Source organism: Colius striatus, chromosome 6 (assembly GCF_028858725.1).
Source record: "Colius striatus isolate bColStr4 chromosome 6, bColStr4.1.hap1, whole genome shotgun sequence".
NCBI lineage: Eukaryota > Metazoa > Chordata > Aves > Coliiformes > Coliidae > Colius > Colius striatus.
In genome coordinates this window covers 38682258-38704040 of record NC_084764.1, presented here as the reverse complement: position 1 = coordinate 38704040, position 21783 = coordinate 38682258, and the positions used below count along the sequence as shown (strand labels likewise).

Below are 21783 nucleotides of genomic sequence, written 5' to 3'. Positions count from 1 at the left end.
GTAAGAATTCGCTTGCTCCATGCTCAACACCACAGCTCTCTGAGGAAAGATGCTCCATAATGTTATGTCCAGAATCAGACTGCTCACAGGCTGCAGCTTTGTCACAACAGCACAAGGGCTGAGGAACAGCACTGACAACATTGTCTCAAGCGTATCCCAACACTGTTTCTGGGGAATGGGTGTTGTTTTCCAGAATGGGATTTCCTGCCCTACACTTGCATGGTAGCTGCCTTTTGGGGCCTCAGACTTCAGCTTGCCTCTATTTAGCCATTAGAGACCTCTGGATGATGAAGGAATTGATAAGGATAAAGTACAAACCAAAGTTTCTGCAACCTAATCATTATTGTTCAGCCCCTTAACCACAGCTGCTGCTCTCTGAGGTTTCTTCTTTTGGCTTTGTTCTGGTTTTTTTTTTTTTTAAGTCTACAGATAGGGAGGCACTTGCTTAAGGTGCAAGCCCAGCAGTCTGGGTATGGGTCTAATGTATGCAAAAGGGTAATGGACAAAAGCTAGAACACAAAAAGTTCCATTTAAACATAAAGAAAAACTATTCTACTGTTGAGGTGAGGGAGCCCTGGCACAGGCTGCCCAGGGAGGGTGTGGAGGCTCCTTCTCTGGAGGTTTTCCAAATCCACCTGGATGCGTCCCTGTGGCCCCTGTTCTAGGTGGACCTGCTTTGTCAGGGAGGTTGGACTGGATGAGCTCTAGAGGTCCCTTCCAACTCCCACCATTCTGTGATTCTGTGAAAAGGGGTGCTTGCTTAGTTGTGAGATGAAGGACATACAGTGATTTGTCACAAAATTTAACTCCAGAATTGTTACAGTCTGGTACAGAAGTTTCCCCTGTTCATTGTTTCAGAACATTCTGTATTGATTGTTTCAGTTTTACTCTGAACATCAGGAACAAGTAGACTGGAAAAGAGGCACACAATTCAGTTGAAACCAGTCAGCCTTTTAATGGTACTGTTTGCACTTCTTTCCCCAGAAGCCCCTTCCCAGGTCTGATGTTAATCATCTACAAGCTACTTTTAAATCCTCCCTAAGTCTAAGAGGATAAGCATTGTTGTGCTCCACTTTCTGGCAGCCAGCCAGCTTGAAATGACTACTGGTATTAACATCTTGAGATGCACATAGCAGAAGAAAAGCAAGCAGGAATCCTTTCATTCGTCTCTGGACACGAGCAGGAAAGCAAATGGCTTGTGACAGACGAGGACAGTTTGCTTCTTGTCATCATTCTGGGCTCGGTTCAACAGCTCCTTCTGGGCCCCTTCCAGAGGATAAAATAGATGTGTTCCCAGCAATCTCACGATACTACTGCGTGTAGCACCAAGGCCATGTGTTAAGTCCTACCTCCAGTCCATATAAACAACAATACTCCATTGTTTCCCTCTGCCTTTATTACAAGGCAGCTGAAAGACGCCCAGGTTGGCTTGTCAACGGCAGCAGTCTAAGTCAGAGCAGTACAAACTCTGCAAACCCACTGGTGACCTTGGCTTTTCAGCCCACATCAGATCTCTCATGTCAAAGCTTCGCTGCAGTTGGTTCAGCTGAGTCTGGCTACGCTGTGCCTCCCTGTCTGGCAGCCCTTCCTGCAGCTGCAGCTCAGATATCGCCTCTGCCTTGTCAGTCAGGCCAGCTTTTACAGCTCCTTGTTATTCTCTCCCGCCTCCTTCCTTGCTGATCTCTCCACATGCCACGTGCTTATCTAGCCCAGCTTGTCCAGGCATCTCTTCAAGCCTGTCCTTACAAAAGAAATCCCTCTTGCCAGGTCTCCAACAGGAAGTAATTTAATTTACCAGCAACCTGACAAGATACACGCTTGTGTGTATTCATGTAAGCGATATACACACTTGTATAAACATGCATACAGTTAGGTGAACATGCTCATATTTTTAATCTTTCCTTAAAGGTGGGCTTCAGGGAAACAAAGTTAACTCTTCCTATCTTGAAACATACACATCCTGCTTCTCCAAAACTGGCAAAACTCCACAGTCCATCTCAGACTTGCAGATGTACTCGTCTGTACTATGATGCTTAAAGACAGATGCTACTTCTTTCTTAAATGTTCCAGTGAACACAGAAACAACTGGGTTTAAATTTCACATAATGGCTGGCATGGAATTAGCAGCTTTTTGTTACGAACAGCTTTTGCTTCAGACTAACTGCACACCTAAGCAAGTATTACAGGTGCTACACGGTGCTCACAAGTGGAACCACTTGAGGCCTCACCTCCACCCACAGCCTCATTTCCCAGGTCAAGTATAAATATGGATGATATAATTACTGAAGCTCTCCCATGTAAGCCTAACAGAACTTTGGACTACCCTATTTATTTATTTATTTTTAAAGAATTACAGCTAACTGTCTGTCCAGTTTCCTAACAAACATCCCATGGGGCTGCTGAAGAAAAGAGTGTGCTGGATATTACAACTTGTTTATAATGCAGCATTTGTGCACTGGCCTGTGACATACCTGGCAACAATTATTAGAAAGATCAGCACTCGTGACTGTCCTTTGGGAACCAAAGATCTAAATGGCAAGCAAGATCTTCAATGTTTACTCTTAAGAAAGGCCATCGGTTTGCCAAACTGCAAAGGCCACTGCTTCCCCAGAAAACATAGAGAAGTGAAATAAACAGTGGTAATACTATGAAAAAAAAAGGAAATCTGCAGCAGGTAGATTAAGAGTGAACAGACAGCTTCAAAGAGAGGCAGGGAAAAGAAATCTTGAAATAGCAGATAGTTCAGATACCTGCAAATATGACCTGACTTAGAGCTCTGTGCCTCCCTTCTTGGGGACTACCAGCAGGAACTAGGAGGAGGTGAAAGATGCAGTGGTGTTTTTTTTTTTTGACTGGACTAATGCTGAAATCCTCACATTTCTTTCTTTCTATTTTGCATTGCTCAGAAGCCTTCCCTGATCTGCCATCTCTGACGTTAGCATAAGCAAGAAAGGACGTTTGAGTCAACAGGAAACAGTGACGCAAGAGCCTTCACAGCAGCGGCAACCACATGAGGAAATCACATTGCACCACTTTGGGACTGGGATGGAGATTAATAGAGCTACAGAGCAATTGTTACTGGAACTTAAAGAAACACTTGGAGGAAACAAGGTCTGTGGGATCAGGTGGGCTCATTTCAGGGCTGGCCTGCATCTAGAGATCATCACCCCTGACAATTTCAGTGCAACAGAACTCTTTCTCTGTGTTTTTGCAATTTACCTATATTTCAGTTTGCCATCCTATTTGTTTGCCTATTAGCAGGGCAAGGACTGTTGGAAGCACACAGCATGTCCTAAGGACAGTGTCTGACAGCAATTACATATAGCTGCTTTATTTGCTTGCTGTCTTAGCAGAGGTTTGGTGGGTCTTGAAGCGAGTCCCTGATTGCAAAAGCCACTGGGTGGGACAACCCACATACTGGTTTCTGCCCCTTGCAAACACAAGAACCCACTGAAATCCAATTCAAACATTACTTTAGCCCTTTGTCCTCACCAGCTCTACAAAGCAAGCCATTTTGAACCCTCATACCTTTCTTCTTCATCATCACAGGGAATAAAAATAAAAATGAAAGGCCAGATTTTATTAGAAGAGCATCTTTTCCCTACCCATGCCCATAGAAGGCCAGTGTGATTGCTAACTTCCATCTCCTTCTAGTTAAACAGTCATAGCTTATGTCCATGTACAACCCACACAAGATCAAAGATCTCTGAAGACAGGGTAAGAGCCTTATCTCTGACCACAGGCTTTCATGCTAAGCAAATGGGACAGGGCAGCACCAGTGCCCCCATTCAGGCAGCATAGAGACAGGAGACAGGGAAAGGCAAACATTTCCTGCATGCAGACATGGAAGAAGGTAATGGCAAAGCTGCCTCCCCTATCTGCCATCCTACAAGAGCTGCTGTGCCAAGGGCAGGATGGAGACCAGAGGGCACTTGGCTCAAGAGTAATCAGTGGAGGTTCAGGAGACCTACTGGAAAACACCAATGGTGCCTCTCCAGCCTTCACAGCCAGTAGTAATAGGCTTGGAGAGGCTCTGCACATCCTCACCATAGCAGAGCTCTCCCAGATAATGCTTCTGCCCACATTGATTCCTCTGCAGGACAAAGGGCTGAGCCACCTCAGCAAGGACATGTCCCAGCAGTAATTTCACCCAAGCCTCCTCTTGAGCTGCAAGCTGCCATATAAGGCAGAATTGGGAGGATATGGAGATCTGGCTAAATACTGTTTAGAGTAATGGTCTGATTTTTCCCCGAGAAAAAAATTGGCCTGGCTCAGGAATTCTGCTGTATTTGCATTTCATCCTTTTGGAAATAACTCGTGCACTCAGCTCCTTAGAAAATCTGCTTTGGGCTCAATCTGAGTTCACTGAAGCCAAAGGGTTTCCCCAAGAAAACAGTCATTTTTCCCCGTTTTGGCAGCCTGTGCTTTGCAGAGCAGAAGGCAGGCTTTCCAAATTATCTCCATTCAGAGACAGCTGTGTCACTGCTTCCTAGCAAAAGTTTAATGTCTCCAAAAAGAGTAGCAGGGCTTAGAGAGCTTGCAAGCAAATCATTACAAGATTATTACAAGAGATGGCAGGCTCCCTCAGCGCTCCCAACGTTCCTGCTCTCCTTGGTCCACAACCCCCACACAAAGCAATTTGCCTCAGGTCTTGCTGGGAGCATGCAAATAAACCAGGCTGGCTTAGTACTGAGCTTCGGAAAGCCACATGTCCAACTCCCCCAGCACAGTGAGCGGCCTTCCATATCTGGGTCAAGTCATGGCAAAGCACAGGACCCGAAGGAGGAATAATAAACAGGTTTGTTTCTCAGTGTTTTATCCTCAGAGGAGTAACACAGCCATGAACCAGACGCTGCTCTGTGACAAAAAGCCTCGCGTCTGCGCTCAGCCCTTTGGCCAAGGCAGCGCTGTGTCCTTGTGAGCTGCCTGCTGCTCCCAGCACAGAGGTTTGCAGGAGGATAGGTTACTCGGGGAAGAGGTCACACATGGTAGCATTTCAAAACACTGCATCACAGGTGTCTAAGAACGGGTTCACCAAGAGGCAATTGCCCAAACAACCTTTGCACACACACACACACGTGCACTAGTGCTGAAGCAGATGTAACAAGCTCAGCCCCAAATTTCCAGACAGCGTCAAAGCCACAGGCACCTGACTGCAATGGAGCGAGACACTGACTAAACACTGGGGAAAGATTTGGTCCTTTGATTTCAAATCAGCATAACTACATCAAGCAGAGGAGGAAACACCTCTGCACCATGCTCACTGTGTGTCAGTGACCCTGCTCAAAGCTGCCTGCAGCGCCAACCGCCACCGCACCGGCCACCACAGCCAAAGGCTCCCAGACAGACATGGCAGCGGCAGCAGTGGGAAGGAGGCAGGGTTTACAGCCATCTGCTAGCTGCTTTTGAGTGCTCTGGTAGCCGTTTTACCTCTCTGCTTCAGTGACTGCAGAAGTAGATGCCAGCCTCAGGAGCCACTTCTGCCTATGAGAAATGAAGCCACACAGCAAGGGAGCGTGCCACAGATGGCACATAGAGCCCTGGGGCTATGAAGACAGGGGAGATCACTGTGCACTGTGCCTCATCTGATGCTTATCTAATGACCAGAAACTTTTACTCAATGTACACACTAAAAGATGACTTTTATAATTCTCACTTGTACTTATTCCATTAGAAATAAAACAAAACCAACTCCATCTAGAAGAAAACACTCAGGCACAGGGTCAATCAATTAATTCTAGGGGCTTTTTTACAAACAAAAAAAAGCCAGCCAGTTTGGCCACTTTTAAAATAAAACATCCAAAAAACAGAAAACAAATTGAAGGAAGAAAGAAAATTAAATCCTCCCCTCCAGACCTTTTAAAACAGAATAGAAAACGACATAAAATTCCTACCTGAAAGATCAAAAAACAAAGAGCTGGCTGAACTCAAAGGAGAATAAATTGCGGAATAAGAAACTAGAATTATCAAGCTATGGACATCACATGTTAATCAAACATTTATAGGACATCTGCGTCCCTCAGATGCCTGCTGGTGTCATGGTGTCTCAGAAGACAGTAGCTCTGTAAGGATCAGGCTCTTTTTAGAGCCCTCAGTTCAGAAAAAAAAAGCTATTGAAATTGCTGTTTCCAGTTTGGAGCAACCAACTTGGGACAGTTCTGGCTTGTTTTTAAAAACACTGAACGCTGCAACATTTGCTGGCCTCAGATTGTGCTGGGGAAGGCTAGAGACCTCTATGAGACTTCTATGAGCATGGCCAAAGGTCTTCAGGAAAATTAAAGAGTGCCAAAACATTCAAAGGCCACTTGGAAACAGCTTGCTATGAGGGCTTCGTGGATCCATCCTCTCACCTTAAATATCATGCAGAAACACATATAGATTCAGAGAGACTGCAACTTAAAGTACTGCTGGGTCACACTTCAGTTGGTTGCCTCGCCTCTGAGCTTCTATTGCCTTCCCCCTGCTCCCCGCCCCTGTTTCCTCCTCAATGCTGACTGGCACCTGCTCACTCAGGCTGTTTGTGACTTTGTTCCATTTTGTCCCCTTTTTATGCCCCAGCTTCCTTAATTTTAAGTCTAAAGAAAAACATTAGTTTTGCACACTGAGGCTAATCATCAGCACCAGCACCTCCTTCAGCTGCCCTTGCACTATGCTTGATAATCTTGTCTAACAGTCACAATCTCCCTCATAAAGCCACTGTAGATGGAGACAGGCACTTTCTCAGCCTCATAAAAGTGTGAGTATCCAAAGCCCCTCAACACCAGGGCTGGGAAAGTTGCACTCAGGGCCTACATCACAGTGATGGCAGCTAACCCTTTGGTTCATACCTTCACTTCAGCTCACGTTACCCCAATGTGCAGCCTAAGTGTGGACACCCAGCAAGTTCACAGGTAAAAATCAGAGATGTCACTCTGATCTCATGCACTGCAAGCAAAACCACTCTGCTTACAAAGAAAACCTCAATCCCATACATTTCTGCAATGAAGAGACCACTGCAGGATGTCACTGTGCCTACTAGATAAGGCCGGGCCCTTCAGGCTGGGCCTTGGTGGTCTCATACATCTGGGTTACTGGTAACTCAGGCCAGAGTGCCAGAAAAAATGTCACGGGTTTTTGGTGGATGTGAACACCGTAAAACCACAGAAAGAAACACTTCTGATTCATCTGCCTTTATTCAGTGCTAGACAGGACAGGAGTCAGAGAAAGGCAGAAGCCAACCACCCCTCCCGTGATCTCAAAGTCAATGCGAGAGCACTGTGGCACATGCACATTCAGAAGCCACACAGGAGAGCAAAGATGCAGAGGGGAAATTGCCTTGTACCTCCCTATCCAACAACCCCCTCAAAAACTTAACCAGCTACACTAGGCAAAGCATATGTCAAGCTCCTTCAAGCCTGGCTTCAGAAGGACTCTGCAGCAAACCCCCAGCAGGGCTCCTGTGTTCATGGCCAGAAAGCAGGCTAGACTGTATCAAGCTTTTTGGAAAATGCCAGGCCTAGAAACAGGACGTTCCCATTGACCTCTTCATTTTGACTGGCAGCAACAAAACTGAAGCATGCACTGGTCTTCCAGCACAGTTGCTTGGGGCTAGCAATGGTCTTAATGCTCAAGAACAGCAGGAAAAAAAAAAAGTTTCAATGCTTGCAGAAAAGCATCTAAGAAGCGCACTTGGCTGTTGGGTGTATGCTTAAATGGAGCTGTCCCCTCCTGACATGTCAGAGAGGGAAGGCTGGGGTTTAGAGCCTGAGAGGTGATCAAAGCTGTCCCCTCCACTCCCAAAGGCCTCCCTCTCAGCACCTTTCACAGACAACATCAAAGAGGCCTCATCCATTCCTTACAGCTCACCAGCATCCTCCAAAGCCTGTGTCAGGATGCTCATTCATCTAACCAGAGTCCCAGGAAGAATGCTACTACCTTTCCAGCCTTCCTCATCTTTACCATGCCAAGCTCTGCCCTGTGATCTACCAATTTGGTGATAATGGAGTGGCTGATGGACAATCAGGTTGCTGCTGGAGATCCCATGAGGCACCACAACTGAGGGATTCCCCTGTGAGCACCATTACTGAGAGATATCCCTTGACATGCAAAGCACCTAGACCTCTCCTGTGGCATCTGGGGATCAAGGGGTCACTGAGCAGCCAGCCACCTGCCACTGCTCTGTCCCAACACTATGGGTAATGGGCCCTCACTTGAAAATTATGCCTCTGGCAAAGGCTCCAGGTTAGCTCTAACAATTCTAGGACATGAAATATAGGCCCATCTCTCTAAACACCTGTGTCATCCATGACATGGTGCCCACACTGATCCTGAGAGAACTGCCTGAGTGCGCCAAAAGCCAGCAGAGACGTGAAGAAACATTCCCCTTCCACGTCAAGAGCATGACATCAGCCCACAGCTTGTAAAGGGAGTGGAGGCTGCGTGCTGGACAGCAGGCTGCCCTCGTAAAATGGGACCAGTTCACGGATTATGTTGCCCTGGAGTCCCTGGGCCAGTCCCTGTTGGCCTCAATAGCACCCCTGCTAGCTATTATCTCAGAAGGACGCTCGTTACAGAAAATCACATCCTTCTGCCAAGTTGTTGTGTCTCACTATTTTTGGAACGACATGGGCAGGCTCTGTCCGTCAGCAACTGTCAGCAGAGCCACACAGAGAGCAAATCCATGTAACGATCAGGCTAGCAGGGACAGTGCTGGAAATGGCATGGCCTGGGGGATGGTCCCCTGGAAGCACCCTGTGGTCAGGAGAGAAGGGATAAGGGCAATAAACATAAAACCCAGAAGCTATTTGACACTATTTGCATGGGAAGCTGATCTCCCCCAGCCCTTTCCATTCTCATGCATACAAGTAGAGACAAAAGGACTTAAAAGCAAACCACCTGTGCAGAAAGGATGGTCCCTAAACCCCAAAGAAGACAGGACCTACTTACTGTAAAGTCATTTTAATTAAAACATTCCAGGATCCACATTCCTCAGGATTAAATTACTGACTTAGTTATTTATACATAGAGCCTCTTTCACCCATTCCAGGACAGTATTGTTGAGGGCTTGGATGACACCATTGCTATATAAACAGAAACAAACATTTTTGGGTGCTTACGACCCCTAATGCAGGATCCGCAGTTATCTTCAGGTCAGCCCCAGCACCTGTTGACAGCTCAGAGATTACTGGTGCAGGAACATAATCCTCTCCAACACTAAAGGATGATTCTAAGTCCCTAGAAAAGGCAGAGGTGAATGGCTTAAATAAGGTGGTAAGTTCTCAAGGGAAGGCTTTCAATAAAAAAAAAATAAACTAAAAAAGTAGAGCTGTGGTGAGCAAGGAAGACCTCAACCAGAAGCTGGAGGGGGATTTAAACTGCCCTCTCTGCAAAGCAGCAGAAGGACTCCTTCATTGCCTTTCATACTAAAGGAATCTGGAGGTGCAAGTCCAAAAGTGCCCAGCCCAGCACTGGGCACGCAAAGGGCCACGTCCAGCCTCTGTCAGCCTGCTGTGCAGCTAATATTTCCTCTTTAGGCTCTGAAAACTGTGACCAGTACAAGGTGGAGACAATCCTTGCAGCTCCTACCATCTAGTGGCTGCAATACCCTGTGACAGGGCAAGGAGGCTGTTGGAAAGCCGGGCAGCTTCAGCCCACCCTTGGCAAATAACATAGCCCTTGCTAGCAGGCATCACTTCTGCTGCAGTTGAGACTAAATTAGGACCACACAGAACACAGAGGCAGCACAAGAGAACAGAAAACTTTTCTGAAAGCCATCAGCAGATAATTTAAGCACAGAAAAACCTCAGCTAGCTCTAAAACAGGTAAGCAAAAGCAACAGCAATATAGATGAACTCAGGTAATGCATTGCTGTTTCTGGTGCTCGTGCCAGTCCAGCTTGAAGGTACATCACTGGTGCTACATGACACGACATCACACTGTCCAACACAGACATGCCCCAGGCTGTTTAACTTACCCCTAGGCTGCTCTGGTCAAGAGAAGAGTTTGCTGGTTTGGGTGAATATTATACAAGAGTCAGAATTCAAACAGCTCTAGACACAGCCAAACCCTCAAACCCTTTGAGTGATCTGTCCTCAAACTGCTACAGCACTTCACAGGTGCTTCCAAGGTCCTTCCTTTCCAGCACCCACAATTTCCTCCTGAACTGGGAGTGGGAAGCCATAACTGGACACCCCAATTCTCAGTGCAGCCTCACCACTGCCAAGCAGTGGGGATAATGACTTCTCTTGAAACAGACTGGTACACAATCTATGTGCAGTGAGACTGCACTCCTGGCTCATGCTGAATTTGGCACCTACTATAAGCCCCAGGTACCTTCCAGCTGGGCTGCCACCCTGTCAGCCAGTCCCAGCCTGTCTTGATCTGACTCTGACTTTGCTTTTCACAAATGGTAAGAAGCCTCAAATTGGCTAGTTCTTGAAAATTTCCTAAAGGCTGGCCCAGTAAGTCGTTACTTATCCAGAAAATCCACAGCACACCTGAGTCATGTTTGGCTTTCCATAACATAAATTGTTAATACCCCATTTTCAGAGTTTGGGTTGCAAATGTGATACATGTGATGTGGCTTCCATGTAACTACAAGTTAAAGCAGGTATTGTTTTGTGTAAACCTGCTCCCAACTCCAAACATAAGTTACATTTTAAAATATGGCTGCAGGATGATATTTTTAAGAAGTGGTTACTCTTTTGCTTATAGATATAGATATATTCTTCTCTCCCAAATTTACATTAATGAAGGAGATAACCCAATGCCATATAAAGAATGAGCAGAAACCCCCAAGTACTCTATCAGCCTGGCTGAGGCCTCTTGGAAGCACTCTGTCCAATGAATACTCTGCTGTTGCAATCATTTCTCCACTAGAGCAAAGGGGATTTAATAATGCTTTTATAAGCAATTTAAATCTGGTTATTCTGGATTGAAGTGGGTGTCACTGGGTGCAGAACACAGACAAATGACGTGATGAACCACATCAGTCTGAAATGTACTTTTTCTTTTGTAAATGCTTCCCTTTTTGGTTTTGTTTACTTTTGGAGGGAAACGACTTTGTGTTGCTGACGATGCAGATACTGAGGCAAAGTGGGATTCAAGCACTTTGAATTCAAAGACAAACCTGGGAAAGAGTGGAAATAGCAGGGTCCTGTTCTGACACACACTGCTCCCTTGGCACCCTTTCAGAGACTGACCAGCTCTGTGTTCAGGGCAGCAAGGGCTGAGGGGTTCTTTGCTCCTCTGCTGACAAGCTGGTCCAGAAATTCCTGTTCCAGGCTGCTCTACTGTTTAGCAACCTCCTTTTTATTTCCAATCTAACTGTATCCATGGCCAGTCTAGACTCGTTTAATCTTAGCCAGCATTTTGACAGCTTTTCTTCCCTCCTCAGTGTTCAACATCTGCGCAGACATCAATCAGATCCTCTTTTTGCTTTCAGTTTGCTAATCTAAACAGGCTGGCTTCTTCCCTTTTTCTCCCCTTTGCAAAAGACTCTGCAATTAGTTCATCAGTCAAGAAGACCTTGTCTGCATCCATAGTGGATTGCATTCAGTTTTTGACCATGACAGACGATACTACCACAGTGACCATAAATCTCCCCTAAGTTCATGGGAAATACCCTTCTCAGCCCAGGAGCACATTTGCCATTTTCATGACGACATTGCAATTCAGTAAGCAAAGCCACAGCACAGAGCATAGCAACGAGCAGCAAAAACCACTGCTATCCCACATCTGACCTCAAACAGCTCACATCAATACTGGACATTTCTGATATTTCACATGAGAACTTCAGGACAGACATTCAGATTTGGGGCCCACGTCTTCACTTTTATGAAATAAAAAAGCAATTTCCTTGGTTACCAGGGACAACAGAGAGTTCTAAGTTTTGTTTCTGCTACACAGCACAGCTGCTCTGTGAACCATGTAAGCTCTATGTAAAAAAAACACAACAAAAAACCCACCAAGAAAAACCCCACAACACCTCATTTCTATTACATGAGTCTACCCAAGAGCTCCACCTTAAACGGGCACAACTCAAACTCTATAGCTGCTGTTGCATCACCCCAGTGAGAAGTGGGTGGGTGGCAAGATGCTTTTGTCTGGCATTCTTTTTCTGTTCTTTTTTAATTTCATTTTGGGTTTATGTAGGAGGAGTGAAGCCACAGTTAAAAGGGCGAGTTTCTCCTGCCTCTTCTAAGAGGAAAGCAAGCCCTATTACCATTTAGCAATGGACAAAAAAAGCATCTGGAAAAGAGCCCAAGCAGTTTGGAAGAACTTTGCTGCAGAAAATGCTTTTGGTCTTAGTAACAGCTTAGCTTAGGGACTCCCAAACTTACCTTGCTGGGATATGGCTGCGGTCACTGCCTCCACCACAGCCACTCCTCCCTCCACCACCCACATCTGCAAGAAGCTGCCACCCCCATGCAGACACCAAATGAGGCTCTAAGCTGGACAGGCAGTACATGTGCAGTCCTCCATTGAGGTACACATGCCATAAGTGATATCAATGCTGGAGTTTGCATTACCTACACAAGAAACAACATCGGCTGTATGTGGACCTCATTCAGTGTCCACCCATCAGTAAGATCCTCTCCAGTAACCCCAGAAGGATCTTTCATTCCAGTTCTCAGCAGTATACAAAGGCTGCGAGAGACAGGAGGCTACCCCTGCTTTAAGTACAATTCATTGAGTTTGGGGATAACTCAATGCAAACACAGTCTTGTTAAAATCCAGGTAGCAAGACAGCAGAGCCTGAGACCTCAGAGAAACGAGAGGACACTGCAGGTCCACATGCATCTAGAAATAGTCAATGGCACAGAGATGTTTCCAGGGAAGACATAAAGAAAGGCTTCTCTGTTATTATCAATATGTTTGGAAGACTAGGACAGTTGGGATTTGATTTGTCAAATCCCCAGCAGATGTTAGAAGTGGATAACCCTTGAGCAGAGAGGTTTCTCCTGGGTCTAAGGTGGACATTTACAACAGCTTGAGGAGCAAATACACGGGACAGAGCCTCTGTCTCAACACAACAGCCAGCATGAGGAAGAAGACTGTCCACTGCTCAGGCTATACTTACAGGAGTCTGGAAGCAACAGTAGAGCTTGGTGAGGAATGGGTGGTTCCTTGCTAAGGAAAGGATGCGCTTCTCAGTCATGGTGCATTCAACATCATCATCTTGAAGAATGACATCCTTCTTCAACACCTTCACTGCATAAAGCTGCCCACTCTCTTTCATCTTGGCAAGCATAACCTAAACCAAAGGGAAGGGTGAATCACAAGGGCTGAGCCCTCAGTGAGCAACACAGAGCCTCTCACACCTTCTCACACTAGAAAGGTCAGTTACCTCATGACCAGGCTTGTGGATGCAAGTGAGTCAGCCTTTTAGCATGGGCATGGGTGCACAATCAATGACACACACACCATCCCCTGCACCAGGCTTCTTTGGATAGAAATGCCCACACATGTTGCTCCAGTGTCTGACATGGAGCTAGGTGGTCAAAACCCACCCACTGTGCCAGGGAAAACTCCCTGGGCAGTGCCATCTATCCCACTTCCCTCCTCAGTGATTCAATTCAAATGCACCATTTGACATCAGCTTTGTGGCAAAGCAGAGAAATGAACCCCCCATCTCACTGTATTTGAAACCACTGCCTCATTTCCTTTAGAAGAAAAAGTCTTTACTTGCTCCAAGAAATGCTGTCCAAACAAGTGCTAATGCACCCACTTCTAATTGCTGGTATGGGCTCTGGCATGCATCTGTTCCTCTGGTTGCTAACACTTTTCCTCTTTGTAATATCAAATTCCTCACTTTGCTGTCAGCTTGCTTTTTCTTCCCTTTTCTTCCCCCTGTAACCAACCTTGTCACACAAAGCATACTCCCCTGGACAGCCTGTGTGTCATGTTATGAAATTGCTTCAGTAGCCTTGGAGCTTCTTAAACAAGGAATTTGGTTCTCCCTGAAAGAGCCAGGAATAACTCTCACCTTTCCAAAACTGCCCTTCCCCAACACACGAAGGAAAGTTAAGTCTTTGATCCCAAGTTTGCTCGCTGAATTTTCACTAACGTTGTTGCCATCTTTCAGGCTCCCTTTTCCCTGATGTCTCAAAGTAGATTTTGAAACAAGTTTCTGTGGAGAAAAGTAAATAAGTATCAGTCCACATAGGAATTGTACATTTGCCTCAACTTAATCAACCTATCAACCTGGGCATTTAGGACCTGTTCGGGTACACTGTAGGGCCACTGGAGCAGAAAGCACGGTGGTACCACCACCCCACATAGCTGTGACCAGCCAAGCTCAGAGATGTGCTGTGATATCAGCACTGCCTCCTGATCTAGGCATTTTAATTTGTAAACCCACTGCCCAGCAGATTCAAGTGGAGGCCCTGCCTCTCTCCACCTTCTCCTTGTTTATCCCAGAAAAATAAGACAATGAGTGTGGAGAACCCCGTCTCCTGTCTGACATCCAAGAGAGAAACACCACATAGTTTGTGCAACATGTGAAGTGATGGGGAGATGTAGAACCCAAGCAGATTTTGTCTAAATCTCTTAGGTTTCTACCTGATTTTAAGCCTCTTACTCAATGTCCAGTTCAGTGGGACTCAAGCTTCGAAAATACTTTTCTTTCCCACAGCTGGCCTACTGGCTTCCTCTGTTGCTGCAAATCGGATGGAAGGTTGCTCATTCCCACACCAGCACTGACGGCTGCATTTTCAGGAATTGTGCCAGTATTCACACACTTTTATGGCTTCTGTCTTTGCAGTATACAGAGATAAAATCAATTTTCAGTGCCCTCTGTTCACAGCTCTCCAGATATGAATATGTACATAAACCACAAGTACTTTTATTAGCCTGAACAAAGTCACACAGACTTCTCGAGCTCCACCTTGTGATTATTTCGGTGTAAAGCACCGAAGGTTGGGACATCCCTTTTTTCTATAGTAGATAGTAACGGGACAAGGGGTAATGGGATGAAGCTAGAAAGCAAAAAGTTCCACTTAAACATAAGAAAAAGCTATTTCACTGTTCAGGTGAGGGAGCCCTGGCACAGGCTGCCCAGAGGGGTTGTGGAGGCTCCTTCCTTGGAGGTCTTCAAGACCCACCTGGACATGTTCCTATGTGACCTGATCTAGGTGACCCTGCTTCTGCAGGGGGGTTGGACTGGATGATCTCTAAAGGTCCCTTCCAACCCTACCATTCTATGATTCTATGATTCTAAAGCAAAGTTCTTCCTGCACAGAAGATCTGTCTCACTGCCAGGGAAATGGCAACCTCAGCCATGAGGAAAGAATCAAGAGCGTTCAGGACAGCATCTAGCAAAATTCCCAATGGATTTAAAGCCTACAGCACAGTCTGAACACTTACCCGGACCCTTTAGCTCACATATAATGGGAAGAGATTGTCCCATCTCCTTTTGATGTGCAGATTATGTAAATAACAAACTCTAACATGTACTGAACTGAGAAGGGAGTGTGGGATTGTGTTCCCTGTAACTCTCAGGGCAACTGTCCCCCTGAACAGCTACAGGATGAAGAGTGAAGATAAAGTCTCATTTGCTACAAATTAACTGAAATCTAAAGGGGCAGCCCAGTCTAATGAGCAGGCAAGGCTGATACAACATCATGTGGTCAATCAATGTAGCTGACTAACTGTACAACAGGTCTGGCAAGTACAGTCCTGGGTTTTAACATTTATTTTTTCTTGTCAAATAAAAATAAATAGACCAACATTTGTTATAGGTTGTTATGGTTTCAAGAAAACTGACTTTTTAAAACTGCTATCAAAGGAAATGTGATGAAAAATTTGTTACCAAACAACAGCTTTGACTTCTATTACCCTTTATGGGCATTTCCACTTGTGCTCTTACAGTGGGTTTTAAACTCTCTGAATAGACTCAGATATAGAACAGCTGGATTTTTACAATGCCTTAAGCACTGACAAGTAAAAATTGTGCATGTGTTCCAACTCTGGCAACAAGCTCACTAGGACCCTGGCTTGGACAGCAAAGATCAGAGAGGAGGTTGTGGAGTCTCCTTACTTGGAGGTCATCAAGACCCACCTGGACACGTTCCTGTGTGGCCTAACCTAGGTGAACCTGCTTCTGCAGGGGGGTTGGACTAGATGACCCCTAAAGGTCCTTTCCAGTCCTACCCTTCTATGATTCTATAATTGATTTTTGTTGGGGAAACAATGAAGAGTTAAACAGTTTCCCCAAAATCACCCTAAAAACCAGTGACAAAGTGGGGAAGAGAACCCAAGTGTGTTGCTGGGCTTGTCTTATGCTCAAGCCACATAGTGCATTGGTGTTTTCACCTCTCTCCTCTCATTCATCACAACCAATAAAAGGAGTGGATGGAGTCACACCATGGTGAAACGTAATCAGACAACAAAGCAACATCTATAAAGCAATGCCTCCATCAGGGTAAACCTGGATCCAGGACATCCATTTTCCAGGCAAAATTGTTGCCACAACACAGACAGTGACCACCTATTCATACAGTCTCCTACCCAATGCCATCTGCCATAACTGAAGCCTCTCACTTCTCCTGCATCCATATAAAGACTCAGTTGTAAATGTTTTAGACAGAGGAAGGGAAAACACACACAAAAAAAAGGGAAAAGACTCACTGAATTTGGGGAGATGCTTCCTGGTTGCAGCCCCATGCACGCCAAGGTTTTAGCAAGCTCTGCAGAGTTCACCCCACAGTTCGGTGCAACGTTTGCTTGGCATCGGATGTGGACATTCATTTTACAGACTGACAGGAGGGATAGTAGGGAAGTAAAAGCAAAGGAACAGTTAAAATATCTTGGAGGGATTTAGTGCTGAGAAACAATTTAGCAAATGTGCTTCCGGAAATACACCCATGTGGATCTACTCTGTGGCTTTAAACTAAAGGGATTGTTGCCACTGATTTCAGCAGAAATAAAATGAGGACTCTCACATGAGAATAAGCTCCTGGAAATCAGGAATATATCTCAAGTTTTCCAAGCAAGATGCTACATTGACACTATTCACAAACATATTTTTCAGGTATCTAAATACCACTGCAGCTATGCCTGCAGATAGAACTAGTATTTATAATGGCACAGAATTCCCTTGCATTTGCAGGTATCTAATTTTAAAGACATATAGTTCAGTGTGAAGCTATAATCTTTCCTGCTCTCCCTCACGGACACACATACACCCTCTTGTGGGAGATGTGGGCAAACGGAGGCTGTTCTGATTTTACAGTCTGAATCACTGAAACAAAAACATAACACCAGGAGATGCTTTGATATCAATCAACAGAGTGACAGATGGGGTTGTCAACCTAAAGCAATGAACTTTTCTTCCCCTCTGATGCCTTTTTGTTGCTTTATCTCATCAGTCAAAGAAAAAAACTTCAGGTAAAGGAAACGAATGAATGCAGGAAGCAGAGATATCCAAAAATATGTCAATGGTACAAGTTAAACAAAGCTGTGCTGAGAGTGAGAAGCAGAGTCCTTCTGGAAGCCTGGGATTAAAAATTAGATCAGTGGTTTTTGTTAACTCTTACAAAGATGAATATTCATTGCTCAGCTTTCTCTTGAAAGTTGTACAAATCAAGCCCACACAGTGCATCCAGAGTCTAAAAATGTATGTATTTTGTGAAAAGGCTACAGTAAGAAGCTGCTCACTTTTGCACTGTAGGCCCTGCCGCATGATTCCCCAGAGCAAGGAACCGCAGTGGTCGCAGAAAGTCGGGACTTTGTAGTTGTGGACGCTGAACTTATGAGGAATGTTGATTCCAAACCTCTGTTCAGTCACCTGAGGGATGAAAAGAAAAGCAGAGATTTAAAATTCAAATGCATTTATATAAGCCTGTGTTCATTTACATACAGGCATTTAAGTGCAAAACTATGAAAGTCACTCCAACTCAGAAAACGTCCCAATCCATCACCTCACTGAGGTTTACTGCAAGCAAGCGCTGAGTGATCAGCCTCACCTGCTGTGAACCTGCTCTGCTTTCCTTGCTGGACAGGCTGCACTGCTTGACAAGGCAGATATTAAAAAAGGACAACTATCCAATGTTAAATTCTTAAAACCAAGTTGGATTTAGAAGTGTGGATTACCTCAACACATATCAATTGCATTAGCTACAGTATCTTTTAACTAACCAGTTTTCAATTATTAACTCACATACTATGTGCAAATGTGTAACTTCAGGTCAAATTGTTAATTTTATTAAATTTTGTACAGAACACTTTCCCCACTTCCTCCTAAAATTCCCATTCCTCTTCTCATCCTTCTTCTTCTTAACAGTCTTTCATTTCAGACCCACATTTTGCTTTATCAAAATGGTCTCATCCTCCTTTTAACCTTGTCCTTTTCCAGCTGTGAATCATCCATTTTTTCAGAGACACCTTAGAAAAATGTTACATTGGCCAAATGAAAACTCATCCCCATTGGACCTCCTCATCACTTTCCATTTTGTGTATCAAGCTGCAGATCCTGGAGGACTCAGAGGAAACCCACCATTCCACAAAGAAAAGTCAGAGGTGGGAACTGAACCAACTGAGTTTAAAGTGGGCAGAGCCTCCACACCTTTGTCTTCTTCTGAAGTAGCCTAAAGGTGTTGAAACCCATCACAATCCTAAAAGAGGGGTGAGGAGACTCACCATTTAACTTGCATTTTAGCCTTAAGGTGTTTAACTTAACTTTCATCTGGTTTGGCAAGGGGTCATTTTAAGAAGTCTAGCTCAGCAGTTTGGAGGCAAGAAATAATGACCAAAGGCAATTACTTATCTGCACTGGAAATAAGGTTTCTGTGTGGCAAACCATAAAGAGCTACCTCCCAATTAAAAACACTTCAACTGAGTTTTCCCTGCACAGTTATTAAACAATTTCCAGTTATATAAATGAAGACATGTGATGCACTGGGGAACTTTTAGGTGGGGATGCTACTCCCCTCAAATACAGCCAAAACTAACAAGAAAGAAAATCTTCAGAAACACAAGTTGTGCAAGGGCACTTTATTACAACACAAGTAATTTCATAGAGTGAAGGTGTGGAGCAATGACTAAAAGGTCACTTTAAGTTAGCAGAAAAGAAAATAAAGAGGCATAACAAAGACTTGTGGTTGGACTTTAAAGACAGAGAAAACCACATTAAGAACCAGGCACTGAATTTTGATGACACCATAGTTAATCATGAAAGAAAATTACCAAAGAAGACAGTGGATTTGCTATTTCTTGATGTCTTCCCATGAAGACACTCTGCTTTTCTAAACTGTGTGCTAGTCCAACCAGTTACTGGCATTTACAGAAGAACAACCAGGTGCTACTGCATGGTCTTTATGCATGTCCCTATCACACTGCCTCACTTTTAAATTCACAAATAAAAAGAACACAGAGTAAATTCTAATATAGTACAATCCCCAGCAACCCAGACAACCCTAAAGAGTCACAGATTATGATGAAATAACCAACATGACTTTACCTTGAGATCGGTCTTGTTAGTATTGTTTTGGCACGTGCAAGCTGTAACAATTAGATGATGGCAGCGCTTGTGTACAACACAGGTGCATACTAGGAAATAAAAGAGGCATGCTGAAAAGAGCTCTAGAAAGACTCAGAACACATCAGCCCACCAGTTGGGTTCTTTAAGGCTCGGTTGTATCATCAGCACACAGTAAACATGTGAAAAATAATCAGGTGCTTGGAATTTCCAAAATCTCATACCAGATGCATCTCCAACCACTGCAACAGAAATTCTGCACTGGACCATTCATACAGCCTAGGAAACAGCTGCCTGTGTGAAATATGGCTGATGCACACAGAAACAAGAGTGTAACTTCCCAAATGAACTAAAAAAAAAATGCTGTTAAAATAATAATCCACTGGAGAGTATACACAAACAACGTTGGACAACGCAGGTCTGAGGTACCCAAAGCCATTCCTACATCTCAGTAGCATAGTGCAGCTTATGCTGGATAGCCCACTGAGTCGTGCCCAGGTCAGTCTGTTATTGAGACTCAGTGCAATGCTTGGGTCTGGGAAGCTAGGTAACTGCAGCAGAATGGGGTCATGTGTAGCCTAATTAGCTAGTCCCCACCAAGAGGGCTACATCAACCCTAAAGCAGAGTTGGGCTCTCTCCAGATCTGATCTGGTTTGGCTGGAATGTACTTGGTTTCCTCCACTCCATAACTCAATGTCTGTGTAGACACCACTGAGGGCCAGAGCTAGTGTCTGTGTAAGGTTTTTGTGATGGAAACTGCAAGCTACAGATACGTTGCAGGGTCCCAAGCTAGTGTGTTTGTTGCTGACTTAAACTTGCACTCATGAAGGGCTATCAATAACATCCACTTTCACCCAGAAATTTTATGCAGGATATCCATTTTGTTTACATGAAGTTTCATATGAAAACACCAGTGCCCTATTATACTGCACAAAAATCAGGCTGCATCAGAAGGCTATACTGAATGGCCATGCACCTGTGAAGCAAGTAATTACTGCTTGGCCTTTCTCCTATTTTTTTGTGGCAAGATGATAGAATTAAGTGCAAACAAGCACCACATACATCTATACAGCCATTCAGCCAAAACATGCATTCAGAACATGCACTGTGCCAGCCCATGAGGCTTCAGTTGAAGTCACATCCCTAATTTCACTTTGTTGAACTTCATATGGAAATAGAAGAACGGGGTGGTCATCCCAGTGAGGTGCTTTTTGTCTAAGGAACAGCTGAACACTGTCCTGAAGGGCCCATGGATGTTTCAAGTCTAGCTGGATGTTGCATGTACTCAGCAACTCAGTGGATCTGCACAGCACAGAACACAGCAACTGGAACTCTGTGTGCTTGCATGGGTGGTTGTTCCTGTATGCATGCAAGCTGTCAGCCTGACAGCTGCTCATATGCAGCATTTTGGCTGGCTAGGAAGGAAGAGGAGAGGTGACTTCAGAAAAGCTTGTAACCACAATACGTCCCAGCAGCACGGGAAAGCGCTCCCAAAACTGCCCGTCCTACACACACCCCGTGCAGGAGCAGAGCACCTTACCTTGGCACTGATATCCCTGCTTCCCAAACACGCCCCTGGTCAAAACAAAACAGAAACACCATTTATAAGCAGAAAGCCAGTCCTCTTGCAGATCATTTTCAGAAGAGACAAAATGCAAGAGGATCCCAAACGACCATACCCCTGGGGCAAAACTGCCCAGCAATAATGTTGCAATTCAGCACGGCAGGGGAGAGCATGAGAAAAGCACTGCAAGGGCCTCAGCTTACAGGGCAGGACATCTACATGCATATTATTCCCCATATTCCCCCTCACTCTAGTTTCTGAAATACCTCACTTTATTACAACACACATCACACTTATTAAACCGATCCCAGCAACCCACACCCTGTTATTATCTCTCCCACTCCATGCTCTTTTGGGACACATCTGAGTTTTTCCCCTGCTCTGCCTACTCCCCCACATGTAACACCCCACACCTCACACCTCTAATGGCTTTTCTGTTCTCAGGCATTTTCTTCAGTCTTCCAGGCAACTAATTTTTCCTCAATGTTTCACTCAAGTTACTACCTGGGGTCTTTATTCAGATTGCCTGGGTTACTTTTCCCTCACCCTGAAATAACACCTATGCTTACAAGTGAGGAACGTTGTATCATCCCAGTTTGTCTCCAGTGATACACATAACTTTCAGGCCTCTCTGCAGCATACTCCTGTCTGCAGTATAAATATACCCTGACAAACCCCATGGCCAAGAGGAATCACATCAGTGACCCCTGGTAAAGCCTTGATCAAGATTCAGGATCCTTAACTGATTCAGGATCAGGGTGG

The 21783-nt window shown here is 44.9% G+C and overlaps 1 protein-coding gene across 1 annotated transcript in view; it reads right to left on the bottom strand.

Moving 5' to 3' along the window:
* PRKCH (protein kinase C eta) overlaps positions 1–21783 on the bottom strand; it is a 121201-nt gene that overhangs the window by 46182 nt on the left and 53236 nt on the right. The window contains exons 4-9 of the mRNA XM_061997662.1: positions 20998–21032; positions 19439–19527; positions 17638–17767; positions 16609–16736; positions 13967–14110; positions 13061–13234 (exon numbers count right to left, since the gene is read on the bottom strand). Of these exons, the coding sequence (XP_061853646.1) occupies positions 13061–13234; positions 13967–14110; positions 16609–16736; positions 17638–17767; positions 19439–19527; positions 20998–21032 (700 nt within the window). The remainder of the gene's footprint in view (positions 1–13060; positions 13235–13966; positions 14111–16608; positions 16737–17637; positions 17768–19438; positions 19528–20997; positions 21033–21783) is intronic.